Genomic DNA, 13,690 nt, shown 5'->3' with positions numbered 1-13,690 from the left:
GCTTTTTCAGACCGATGAGCTTTGTAAAAATCTACAGCGTTTCAGAAAGGCGGAGCATAGAGGAGAAACAATAATGTACAGTATGTGGAAAATAATGTGTTTTTTTAACCTTAAACTGCATAAACACATTTCATTACACCAAATACACAAAATAATGTTCTTTTTAGCAACATCTTATGACCCCTTTAAAAGACGAGACTGTTTTAAGAGACACTCTTTAAGGGTTACATCTTTCAATTTCTCTTTCTAAGTTTGTGCTAGATGATGGGGAATTAAGCAATAACAATAATAATAATTCAATACCCAATAAATGGATATATTAAAAAAGACCGCTATCAGGCTGATATCATCCGATCTAATACTGTATTGGTCCCATTTATCTAAAAAATATTGTATATGGAATTATCATATGCTGAGGTGCTGAGATCGCTGGTTATTCAATTCTTGTAAATTCACCCACAATCTTAAAGCAAAAGCGCCTTCAAGAAAGAGGTGCCATTACTGACACCAGCACCGCATGTCCTGAGAAAATGGGTGGTTTTGGAAACATGTGCTCGTGTTCCTGAGAAGAAGCTGCTTGAGAGGCCGTGTGATTCCAGAGGCTGAAGACTCCTGACAGACAGTGTTCCGTTTCTACGAGAATGAGCTCATGCCACAGGCAAACACAGACAGCAGACAGACAGAAGCTCCTGGAGCTGATAACAGGCTCTTCACTGCTCTCTATCACTCAGTCCTGCTGTCTCTCGCTCTTGAAAGCTTTAAACAGCAATGCATGCTTTCATGAAAACAAATTTCCTCTACCTTTCTCAGCCCCACCAGATAAAACTTACATGCATTCATTATTTCTTACAACTTTGTATTACTGACTCTTCTCGTGTTATTGCCTCCTTAAAGGAACAGTTCACTCAAACATGAAAATTTGCTCTAAATGTTCTCAAAAATGTCTTGATGGATTTGTTTCTTTTGGCTTCTCAAGATGTTAACTGATGGACTGGAGTGGTGTGGATTACTTGTGGATTATTGTGATGTTTTAATCAGCTGTTTGGACTCTCATTCTGACGGCACCCATTCACTGCAAGTGATGGAATGCTACATTTCTCCAAATCTGATGAAGAAACAAACTCATCTCCATCTTGGATGGCCTGAGGGTGAATGAACGATTCCTTTAATGTGATAGTATTATGCAGCAGTGCATTGTGGGTAAGTGTCTGTGATATCAATGCTTACTTGTGGAAGATCTTGGCCCGTTTGTCACTCGAAAAGTTCTCCAGCTGCAAAGACTCCTGGGTAAGGAATGCCACAGCGAGGTGGAAGTAGTTATTCCACAGCTGAGAGAAAAAAGGAGAGATCACTTAGTAAAGTAATACTCAAGTCATTTGAGGAATCACTCATTTTTATAACACAAAGAATGAGGGATGGGTTATGCAGACCAGCTTAATACTTAGTGTGAAAGATTTGAGTGAAGTATGAACAATAAGTATGAGCAACAGTCTGTGCACACACTGCTATTTAGAGCACAGAAGAGCTGATGTCACTCAACAATTATTTAAAATTAATTCATTGTCTCTTGAAAGCCAAAGCGTGCATCACCAGATGGGTTCATGGGTAAAACAAGGAGCGGGATAAGAATAACCACCAAACGGCAACAACCAACACGAGCACAAAGCTCAGAGAAGAGCCGCTTCAAATATTCAAATAAGATGCTGGGAAATTGCAGCCTATTAGCCTGTCATGAGTTATTCTGGTAGAGAAATTTAATGATCCCTGCTGGAACTTCCTCTAACTCAAGGCCGAACGTGATGATTAAAAAACATGCTTTTCATAAATAAGACTATACATTTGTTTTCATTGCTTTCCGGTAGCACTTCTAGTCTTAATGCATTATACAGATATTAAAAGGATAGTTCAAATAAAAATGTTCAATCTGATATTCTTTCTTGCATTGAACACAAAATTAGACTCAATTTAGCTGGTATTATTACAATATTTACAAAGCTATATAATTAAATGACAACAAATGAAATGCTGAAAGCATAGATGAAGTAAACACTTCACAATAATCATGATCATTTACATTACATGTAACTAACTAAATTTATTTTAAACAACAAGCATATGACCAGGAACATGTATTAAGAAACCGAATTGTATAAAATAAAATAATTTTAAAAATACTACAATATAAAACCCAATATAAACAGAGTATAAACATTACAGCCAGTTAACATTATTATCTAAAATTATGGCAATTGAAAACATGTAAAAAAACAAACAAAAAAACAATTTACAAATAAAATAAAATAAAATAAAAATAAATAAACATGAAAATAAATAAATTCAGTGTTGTCACATGAAAAGATATAATAAAATATTTACAAAAATGTGAGGGGTGTACTCACTTCTGTGAGATACTGTATATATATAATGCACATGCACCAGGAATACATCAACTTGCCCTCATGTCAATCCACACTGATATTTTTTCTTGCATTAAACATCTGGGGATTTAGCATATAATGACAGTGGATGGGGACCAAAATCTCCTTGTTTGTTCCAACAGATTTGCTGAAGTTGAAGTCTCACCTGCAGCTCAAAGTTGGTTTGATCAAGAAACTTCTTGCTGAGCACGGCGGCGTACTGATTGATGGCTCGCAGGAAGACTCTGAAATCAGAGAAAACTTACGTCAACCACTGTCTATTCAATGAAAACTAGTGCAATGAGATCACAGCCACACTCTATCCATTCATTTTCATTCATTATCATATTTAAATGAGCGCGTTTGTTCTTAACCACAGCCTGTAAATGAACCATAAACACAGCCAGTTAAACACAGAATAATGTCATTCCTGACAAAGAACTAAAGCTACGTTTAGAGTGCAGCGAAGAAGCACATAAACTACAGATGATAAACTTAATCACAGGTCTTTAACTCCGCCACACTGAGACCACATTAGGAGGATATTAGAGAGCTTAAAAGACGCTCTATTCACTTAGCTCAATAAAGGCCGTTGCTAATGAACTATGAGAGAGAACAAGAAATCTTCATATACTTCTCTAACTGTGTCACTGCTGAAGAAAAGGAGAAAGAGCAAATGGAGATGAAGAACAGAAGAACAGAACGGAGAGACTCAAATCACTGCAAAATGACAATCTGCAATCAAATCGAGATGAACAGATTCAAAGCATTGAATGTCCAGATCATTTCACATCTGTAATATGACATCATATGAGTAGCAGTCATGTTCACTCACTGGTCTGTACAATTTGTAATTTTTTCCTAACATTTCCCAACAGGAGTAGGAGTCTCAAGATGCATAAGATGCAAATAAAGCAAGCAATCTATAGCGACTTCTAAAAACCACTTTTTGTTTTGTATTAAAAGCTTTTTTTGAGTTTTTATTTTTCTATGGTTATATGCGTATTTTTGAAAAACAAACAAATAAATAAATACAGCAACATACTACAACATAAAATACAATTTAAGCAGATTATTTATATTATAGCTAATTAACATTATTACTGTCAAAGATGATGTTCTGAGGAAAAGCAATTTAATTCATTTGATGAAAGGCTATATTTAAAATAAATAAATAAATACAAATAAATAAATAAATGTATTTTAATTAACATTCACATGACCAGGAACGTGTATTAAGAAATTAAATAATTTAAAATAAATACATAAAATCTATTTTTTATTTCACGTTGACTATACCTCATGTGACTATACCTTATGTGCTCAGCCACAGGCTCAGCACCTGCCTACTTCCACTCACTACTACGAATCTACATCCCCTCCAGAAGTCTTATTTGAACAATGCCTAAAACTTGGTATTTCAAGCACTTCCTGTGTCTGTTTGCCTCTTTAAGAAGAATCGCTTTATGTATTCCCCAATTGTAAGTCGCTTTGGATAAAAGCGTCGGCAAAATGACTAAATGTAAATGTAAATGTAAATGTAAATACCTGTTCTGCTAGGTGGTCTAATGTCCAACATTATCAAACTGTCATGCGGCGACACTTGAGAAACACCAGCCAATGCTTCAATATCAAGTGTCAAAAGTCATCAGCTGAAGTAGATTGGACAAGTTTCTTATTATTAATTTCCAACATGAAAGCGCATGCGGCGATGTTAACATCTGACCCCTCATGTGTGAGCGTCTGTCAGATGTTTGACATCTCATTAGCGCTACTGCATATCAGCGACTGAATTGTAAGTCGTCTTAAAAGGCTCTGGCTGTGTAAACGCATCAGAAGCCTTATTAATCATCCTTTAATCTCAAGCGGGGCGAATTAATTTCTGATTGACTAAGATAAATAGTGTGAGCGAGCGCTAACATCACGGCACTGCCACCGATCTGGAGGACATTTGACTCCTTCATTGTAACGGAGAGATGAAGAGTTTCTCATCAGGGCCAACAGATACAATCGGTTTATAATGCGCTGCTGAAAAATAACTGCTTAATGTGACTGGAGACATTAATAATGCAAGTGAGCTTTACTGAATCAACAGATGGACAGACAGACTGATGACAGACTTTGGTCACAGCGGACGGCATATTTAATCTGACATGCATGAAAATGAGGATGTGTCACTTCAATGTGTATCTTGTTTGGATTTTGGATTTCACCTTGTTTGAATAAAACTGCACTTGGGTTCTTACTACGCTCGCCTTCAGTGGACTGGATTCTTTACAGAATATACGACCCTCAAAATGAACCCAGCAGATCATCTTGTTCGCCTCCGTCAAGGTAATTGCTCCATTGAGGAGTATGTGGAAGACTATTGTGGGCTTTGTCACCACGTAGATTTTAATGAAACGTTCCTTAAGGACATTTTTCGCTTTGGTTTAAGTAAGGACATGCCACGTTTAATGCCACGTAATACCCCACACTGGTCACTAGAACAGTATATAGACTTTGCTCTGCAGTTGAGTGGATCTGCTTTCACTGTGGGTGTCATGGAGAAGGAACATGACACTTCCCAAAAGTCTGCTCACGTCATGCCTGCCAAGCCGAAGCCTGTTCACGTCATGCCTGCCAAGCTACAGCCTGCTCCCGTCATGCCTGCTATGCCAAAGCCTGCTCACATTATGTCTGCCAAACCACAGCCTGCTCACGTCATGCCTGCTACTCCAGGACCTGCTCACATCATGCCAGTTAAGTCAAAGTTTACTCATGTCATATCTACCAAGTCAAAGCCTGATCACATCATGTCTGCCAAGCCAGGTTTCATGCTGTCAGTGTCATGCTTCCCTTGCCCTCATGTATCTCTGCCTTGTGTATGTGTCATGTTCTGATTGGTAGTCTTAGTCATGTGTCTTGTTTCCCATTGGTTTGTTCATGTCATGTGACCCTCCTTGTCTGGTATAAGTAGCCATCATGTTCCCATTGTGCCTTGTCGTGTATTGAAGTTGTAACCCGCTGTTGGTGAGTCTAGTCTGTCTGTGCCTCGTCAAATCTGTTCATGCCTCGTCAAGTCAAGTCTGTGTATCTTGTATGGATTATGTTTGGATTTTGGATTTCACCTTGTTTGAACAAAACTGCACTTGGGTTCTCACTACGCTCGCCTTCAGTGGACTGGATTCTTTACAATATGTTGCATTAGAAACTTTTACTATATTGTTGATACCGCGGTACATGCATCAATGCACTGCTATCAATGAGTAGAACTGCTTTTTATTATTTAAATGTGAGACTGAACATGAAAACAGAGAGATATGAAAATATAAAGTGGGATGTGTCTGATCTGATTGTAGTAATTAACTGGATAATACATACACTTTGGGGTCAGCAAGATTATTATTTTTTTTAAATCAATTAATACTTTTATTCAGAAATGATGCATTATATTGATCAAAACAGTTAAGATATTTATAATGTTACAAAAGATTTATATTTCAAATAAATGCTGTTATCTTGAACTTTATATTCATTAAATAATCCTAAAAATATATAATGTATCACGTGTTCCACAAAATATGAAACAGCACAAGTGTGTTCAACATTAATAATAATCAAAAATGTTTCTTGAGCAGCAAATCAGCATATTAGAATGATTCTGAAGGATCATGTGACACTGAAGACTGGAATAATGATGCTGAAAATTCAGCTTTGCATCACAGGAATCATTTACATTTTAAAACACATTCAAATAGAAGCCAGTTATTTAAAACAGTAATAATATTTCACATTATTACAGTTTTTACTGTACTTTTTAACAAATAAATGCAGCCTTGCTGAGAATAAAACACAAAAACAAAGTGGTAGTGTAACTAAGCATTAACACATGGTTATTTATACATTAATTACTTTTCTATGAAAAATAGCCAACGGTGGATGATCATATAAACCGTTACTGTGATATAGAATTACTCAACCCCAACATTACCCATGTTTCTGTATTATTGTTGTGGAAATTTGAGGCACACAAGAGCACAACGCCTTTCATAATAACAGCTTCATTTAAATAAACTCAATCATGCCATCTGATCTATAATACTGAAGTACAGTGACATTTTAAGTCATTTTTAACATCGGAAATTAGTGTTTTAGAGCTTCCAAACATGCAGTACAAAACTCTCTCTAAAGAACAGGAAAGAAAACAGAAATGCAGCAGCAGCTAATAACATACACTGCGTTTCATTGATTGAATATTCTATTCTACAGTCAAAAATAAATTTTGTGTCAGAATGATAGATCGCTCAGTGCCGCGCCTACCATTACAACACAAATCACTGGTTAACATCATCTTCTGGAAGGCAAATAGGTTATCGTTTCCTAAGGTGAACTGTGTTTTTAAAAAAATATCATTTCCATCTCAGTTTAATATGCAGAAACAACTGTAAGCAAGCCAACTGTAAGTAAAAGTGTAATACTGTAGTACTTTGTGGCACATCGCTCTGTCTGTCATCAACTGACAGACATCAGTTTGTCAATCTATATTAGCATTCAAAAGTTTGGGGTCAGTAAGATTTTTTTTTAAGTTTTTGAAGGAAAACTCTCTACTGCTCCCCAAGGCTGCAGTTATTTGGTTAAAAATACAATAAAAATAGTAATATTGTGAAATATAATTACAATTTAAAATAACTGTCTTCTGTTTGAATAAATTGTAAAAATGAATTTATTCCTGTGATTTCAAAGCTCATTACTTCAGTCTTCAGTGTCACATGATCCTTCAGAAATCATTCTAATATGATGATTTGCTACTCATTTCTGATTATTATCTGTTATTAGCTGTGCTGTGGATATTTTTTTCTCTTTGATGAATAGAATGTCCAAAAGAACAGCATTTACTTGAAATAGAAATATTTTGTCTGTCACTTTTGATGAATTCAAGGCATCCTTACTGAATAAAAGTCACGGGACTAATTACATATATTAAACGCAGTTCATGCATTTGCATTATTTGCCATTATGGCTATCTCATTGACACCTGGTGGTTCTTGCACATGCAAAAATCATCATCATCATCATCATCATCATAATGATAGAGTGATTGCTAAGATGTCCTGAGTGATTTTAACAAACAAAAACAAAAAATAAAACAAAACACATAATAAAAAAAATAAATAAAAAATATCACAACAAAAAATTTAATATTAAATAAAATAAAATAAATCAAAGTAAAATTAACAAAATAAAATAAAATAAGATCAAATAAACTCATGGAAACTTCTATTATAGATGTGTGTAAATGACAGTAATTGATAAAGGAAAACTTTCATAAAAAATAAATAAATAAAATATTAAAGCAAAATATAAAAAAAATAAATAAACTGAAATAAAACAGAACCAAATAAAACATCACAATAAAACAAAAACAAAACAAAATACAATAATAAATAGAATAAAATAAAATAATAAAATAAAATGAATTTAGAGACACCTCCATCATAGGTGTCTGTAAATGACATTAAATCATGAAGGTACACTTTCTTAATGACAAATTTAGGCTATTTTTAAAATCAAATTCACATGGGACTTTATACAGAGGTTTAAATACACCTTCAAATGTGGATCATCCAATCAATTTCAGTCAAACTCAATCTGTTTTATCAATTCCTTTTGACTCTATAAATAAACTGGATCAACAATCCAAGAAAAACACCACCAGCACATTCTGTTTGTCTCTAGTAGCACTGTAGCACTGATGAATGTGCCGCGTTTGAGCGCTGATGAACTGCTCTCATTTCAGCAACACACAGTCCTTTTCCGTTCCGTTTTCCAGTTTATCTGTTCATCAGAGCATCAGAAGACCAAACAACCGTGTAAGACGGTTAAAGACGATTTCTCTAATGCCGCAGCTGCTCAATATGAGGCCGCGAGGTCAAACGAATCCCACTTTTGATGATCCCTATATCCCTCATGCGCTCTTCCTTTTAATACCACTGACATGAGTAATCAATGCATGCAGACGCAGTCGTGTGAGCCAAACGCAAACAGCAGCTGGGCTCTGATCTCCGGAAATCTGTCTGGGATGCAAACGGAGCAAAGACAAGCCTCATTTTAACCCCTCACAATTAAAGCCAATCAGTCTGTACGCTCGAGCACGGCAGGGCAAACACTAGAAACGCCAACAGATTTCACACATGTCGTTCATTGCTGCTAATGTAGATTCAGTAACAGATGCATGTGTTTGTGTAGCAGTCGGATCTAATGACTCTGACTGGACTGCTGATCCATGAACCTCAAAAGCAATTTTGCTGCATCAGAGGACTGCAAAAACATCCATTTACTACTTCTTTCTAGCAGCAAACTGAGGTCAGGCTGCTTAAATCGGCTCGCGTGACCATGATACTGCATGCTGCAACTTTAAACAGAACTTTCAAACATAAATAAATATTGACATACAAATAAATACATATAAAAATAACCACACATATACATAGCATACATATAGTGTTGAGTAGTAACTGATTAAATGTAATCTGGATTCTGTAATCAGGTTCCAAAAAATAAGTACTTGCAATTAGATTACAGTATGTTACAAAATGCTCATAATCAGATTACAGTTACTTTTTTATGGGTTACATGATTACATATTATATTGAGTTAGGTCAAAAGTAGTCTAAAAGTAATCAAAAAGTAGTCAGACTACATTTCCTAGAATAACTACAATTTTCAGCATGTAATAATCTACCAAGCATATACATACATATATATATATATGTGTGTGTGTTTGTGTGTGTATATTTTTTTTGTTAAAAATTATGAACTATAAATTTGTTTTATGTAAACTTCACTTGCAGCATTTCAAACTATACCATTAAAGAGGCAATTCATATGTCCAACAATGTCAGATGTGACAGTGAAATAAATAACTAAATTAAATGATTAAATATATGAGAATTACACCATTATTATCTAATAAATTATTATAATACATTACATTCATTTTCTGCCTTCTCTCAATGAAAACAGAAACTTATTTTGCATTAAGACAGAAAAATAATTATGCTTGGCCACAGCGGGCCTCCGTATGTGCCGTTATGAAGTGAAATCTCAGCTCTTTTCTAGTTTATGGCCCTCATTGTGAATTAATCAGCGCTGCATATTTATGCACATGATTTCTCACAGCTTCAGTCCAAACTGGAAATCTGTGCACATGAGTCAGCTGAAACGTCGCCCGTTCATTTAACTCTAATTGAAGAAATCTACAGCTCAGAGGGATCTGATTAACTATCCAAAGGTCTACACTTCCTTCTGAACAATCAAAACTTAGTGTTTCACAAGTTAATATGGTGCACGATTATGAAATTAAAATTAAATAAGCAATGTGGACTTGAGTAACAGTTAAATTGTTGCAGTTGGCAGACATAATATACTATAAAAGAAATAACAAATAAATCCTGAACAGTCAAAGGAGTCTCTCCAAAACTGCTGCTTTGTGCAGTACAAATTCATACATAATTAATTCAATTCCATCCAAATGTATTTATGAAGCACTTTTCACCAAACAAATAACTCTAAAACAGCTCTACAGAGAATAAAACCTCACAATCCCACTGAGCAAGACAAAGGTGATTAGACTGCGGAAACATAGAGCGGTATAAATAAATAAATATATAACGATACAAATAAACTCTAAGATATATAAATAAACTTTCCAGTTTTCACACTTTACAAGTCGTTTGTGAATCCAGGATAAAAATAAAATGAATAAATAAAAAAATAAAATGAATGATAAAAACATATGAATGAATTAATCGATACATAAATAAAATCACGTAAGTCTTTTGTGAAAAGAGGATGGATAGATGGATTAATAAATAAAGAATTAAATTCAATTCACACGTTGTTTGTTCCACATTTCTGTATTTCCCACACTTTTCCATTCTTTTGTGAATCCAGGACAAAGATTAAAAATATATATATATGAATGAATGAACCAATAAATAAATAAATTCATTAGTGATTGAATAAATAAATATAATTGCAAAAAATAAATAAATACACAAATAAATGCAAAATAAATAAATAAACAAACAAACAAACTAACACAAATGAATGAATTCCACACTTTTTGAGTCTTTTGAGAATAAATAATTAAAAAAACGAACGAACGAAAGAAAGAAAAAGAGAGAGAGAGAGAGAGAGAGAGCGCGAATGAACGAAAGAAAGAAAGAAAGAAAGAAAGAAAGGTGAAATGCAGATCTGAACTGCAGTCTGTTAACTGCTAATCTCTGTTTAAGCTTCCCTACATATTTTTTAATCTGCAGCTGCCACCTAAACAGAATTATTTCCCATCTTCACCATCAGAAGTGTGCGGTCGTGCACATGTGAGCTGAAGCAACACAACTGTACAAGGGTTTTATTTTAAACAATGCTGCTCTGAGTCATGAGACAGAAAAAAAAACTCATTTCAGGTCTAAGAGCTCCTCTGCTAAACTAGCAGACAATGCTAACCTCGGGTCTACTAATGGCTCCTGCAAACGCTGTGTGTATTAAACACGGCTAGACAGAGCTGACTGATGAGAGAACGAGGGAGACGGAGAAGACGATGATTCTAGCGTGAGTCGGGAAGATGAGGTAGTTCTGTCTGAACAGGAAATGAATATTAATAATTAAGAGCGGTGGGAGGCTTTTAGCGAGCAGCGTGATTGCCAGTTACAGAGATTTGGCCTGCACCGATGCTGCATATGCAGGCGACACAAAGGAGAGAAAGTCACCGTCGTCTTCCCAGAGAGAGACTACATCACCGTCTCACATTTCTGCTCTGTTTTACATCACATTTACAACATCCCTGAGTCACGCTTTCTGTTACTGAAGAAGCTCACAGCAGTGCTATGAATCTATAAACTGATTACACTCACATTAACGGCGCATGAACATCCGCAGGGAAAATATTCCAGACAAAACACGACGACCGCCAAAATGGAACTGACTCAAATATGTAGTAATAATGACGGCTAAACTAGATTTTTGCATATTATAAATGGAAGCGTGAGTGGAGTTGCCCACACAAAAATCATCACTATGCTGTGTTAGAGTGGTTGCTATGTGGTTGCTAAGGTATTCCAAGTGATTTTAGGGATACTGTGCTTTTTATCCAATAAATTACAGATTTTTCCTCAAGTCTTTGCCTGGCTAACCTCGGGTCTACTAATGGCTCCTGCAAACGCTGTGTGTATTAAACACGGCTAGACAGAGCTGACTGATGAGAGAACGAGGGAGACGGAGAAGACGATGATTCTAGCGTGAGTCGGGAAGATGAGGTAGTTCTGTCTGAACAGGAAATGAATATTAATAATTAAGAGCGGTGGGAGGCTTTTAGCGAGCAGCGTGATTGCCAGTTACAGAGATTTGGCCTGCACCGATGCTGCATATGCAGGCGACACAAAGGAGAGAAAGTCACCGTCGTCTTCCCAGAGAGAGACTACATCACCGTCTCACATTTCTGCTCTGTTTTACATCACATTTACAACATCCCTGAGTCACGCTTTCTGTTACTGAAGAAGCTCACAGCAGTGCTATGAATCTATAAACTGATTACACTCACATTAACGGCGCATGAACATCCGCAGGGAAAATATTCCAGACAAAACACGACGACCGCCAAAATGGAACTGACTCAAATATGTAGTAATAATGACGGCTAAACTAGATTTTTGCATATTATAAATGGAAGCGTGAGTGGAGTTGCCCACACAAAAATCATCACTATGCTGTGTTAGAGTGGTTGCTATGTGGTATTCCAAGTGATTTTAGGGATACTGTGCTTTTTATCCAATAAATTACAGATTTTTCCTTAAGTCTTTGCCTGGGGAAAAAGTATTAAAAATGTAATTAAAAAAAATAAATAAAAATAAACGGTTGCAATGCAGTTGCTAAGGTGTTCAGAGTGATTCCAGGGAACCCAAGGTTTTTAACCAATAAATTACAGATTTTCTTTTTCTAAACTTTTGACTGGGAATGAAAGAATAAACACACACATTTATAAATAACTAACAAATGTAATATAAATAACTTTTAAAATAACCTAACTTAAACTAAAAAATAACTTAAAATATCAAAATAATAAAAATAACACATTAAATATAAAAATAAATATTAAATATAATACATAAAAAGAACAAAATAATAAAATAAAATACATGCTGAATAAGAATAAGCTGAATAAGTTAAAAGCTTAAGTTTAATAACCTGTTTTTAAGAAATAAATATAAATAAAATATACATATTTTTAAATAAAACTATTTCTAACATAAAATTTAAAAAATATCAAAATAAAACAAAACAAAACCAAATAAGAAATAAATGAATAACATCAAAATAAAATAAAATAAAATATAAAATAAAATAAAATAACAGAATTCGCAAACAGCACTAATTGCAGTAAGAAACAGTGAATGCGGACAGAGCTGAGAGTTTCTTCCAGTTTAACATCAGCGTTTCACCTGCTGCTCCTCATCCCTCCAGGAGAGCAAATTCTCACTTTCTTAAACTCTCGGTTTTCACTCTCCTCATCTCAGGCAATTTTCTGCTGCAGTGAACACGCAGCACGATGATCCACTGAAGAGCTGCTGATGCTGAAGTCTGCTTCTGTCCTCAGAGACACACGAGCGTCTACCTGAAGGCCTGAAGGAAACTCACGCACACTTGTCACTCTACAGCCCTGCTCTGGGCTCTTTAGAGGATTCATTTGGTGCTGAGGAAAGACGTTCTCCAAAAGGAACATTACAGAGAATACACAGAGAAACACAGTGTTCACTTCCCCAAAAGCCCTGGAGACTGCCATAGTAAGGACTAGGACAGAGCATTGTGGGAAGTACAGGAACAGCCAATAGACACGCTTATATGGACACTTTTTGTTTCAATCGGAATGAAATCATTTCGACTGATGAATCTGAACTTTGAGCTTATACGAACGCTAAGTAAAGTGCTTGGGTTGATGTGCTTCAAATCAGATTGAATCTTTTGACATGCGCACACTGCACGAGTTTCCCGCTGTTTTGCATACTAACCATCCTTTTCTTTGTTTTAAAAAGCAGACTTAAAGGGGTCATATGATGCGATTTCATTTTTCCTTTCTCTTTAGAGTGTTACAAGCTCTTGGTGCATAAAGAAGATCTGTAAAGTTGCAAAGACTAAAGTCTCAAATCCAAAGAGATATTCTTTATAAAAGTTAAGAGTTAGCCACACCTACCTAAAACGGCTCGTTCTAACACGCCCCCACATGTCTACGTCAC

General features: G+C 35.5%; 1 protein-coding gene across 1 annotated transcript in view; it reads right to left on the bottom strand.

Annotated features, from left to right (window-relative positions):
* The window catches only part of LOC107740868 (dedicator of cytokinesis protein 1-like), a 268,121-nt gene that overhangs the window by 53,013 nt on the left and 201,418 nt on the right, over positions 1 to 13,690 (bottom strand). Inside the window, exons 30-31 of the mRNA XM_016553391.1 lie at positions 2,584 to 2,662; positions 1,228 to 1,328 (exon numbers count right to left, since the gene is read on the bottom strand). Of these exons, the coding sequence (XP_016408877.1) occupies positions 1,228 to 1,328; positions 2,584 to 2,662 (180 nt within the window). The remainder of the gene's footprint in view (positions 1 to 1,227; positions 1,329 to 2,583; positions 2,663 to 13,690) is intronic.

The sequence above is a fragment of the Sinocyclocheilus rhinocerous genome, unplaced genomic scaffold, assembly GCF_001515625.1.
Source record: "Sinocyclocheilus rhinocerous isolate Xijiao unplaced genomic scaffold, SAMN03320098_v1.1 scaffold1908, whole genome shotgun sequence".
Lineage (NCBI taxonomy): Eukaryota > Metazoa > Chordata > Actinopteri > Cypriniformes > Cyprinidae > Sinocyclocheilus > Sinocyclocheilus rhinocerous.
The sequence above is the reverse complement of the archived record's forward strand: the minus strand, read 5'-3'. Positions and strand labels throughout refer to the sequence as shown.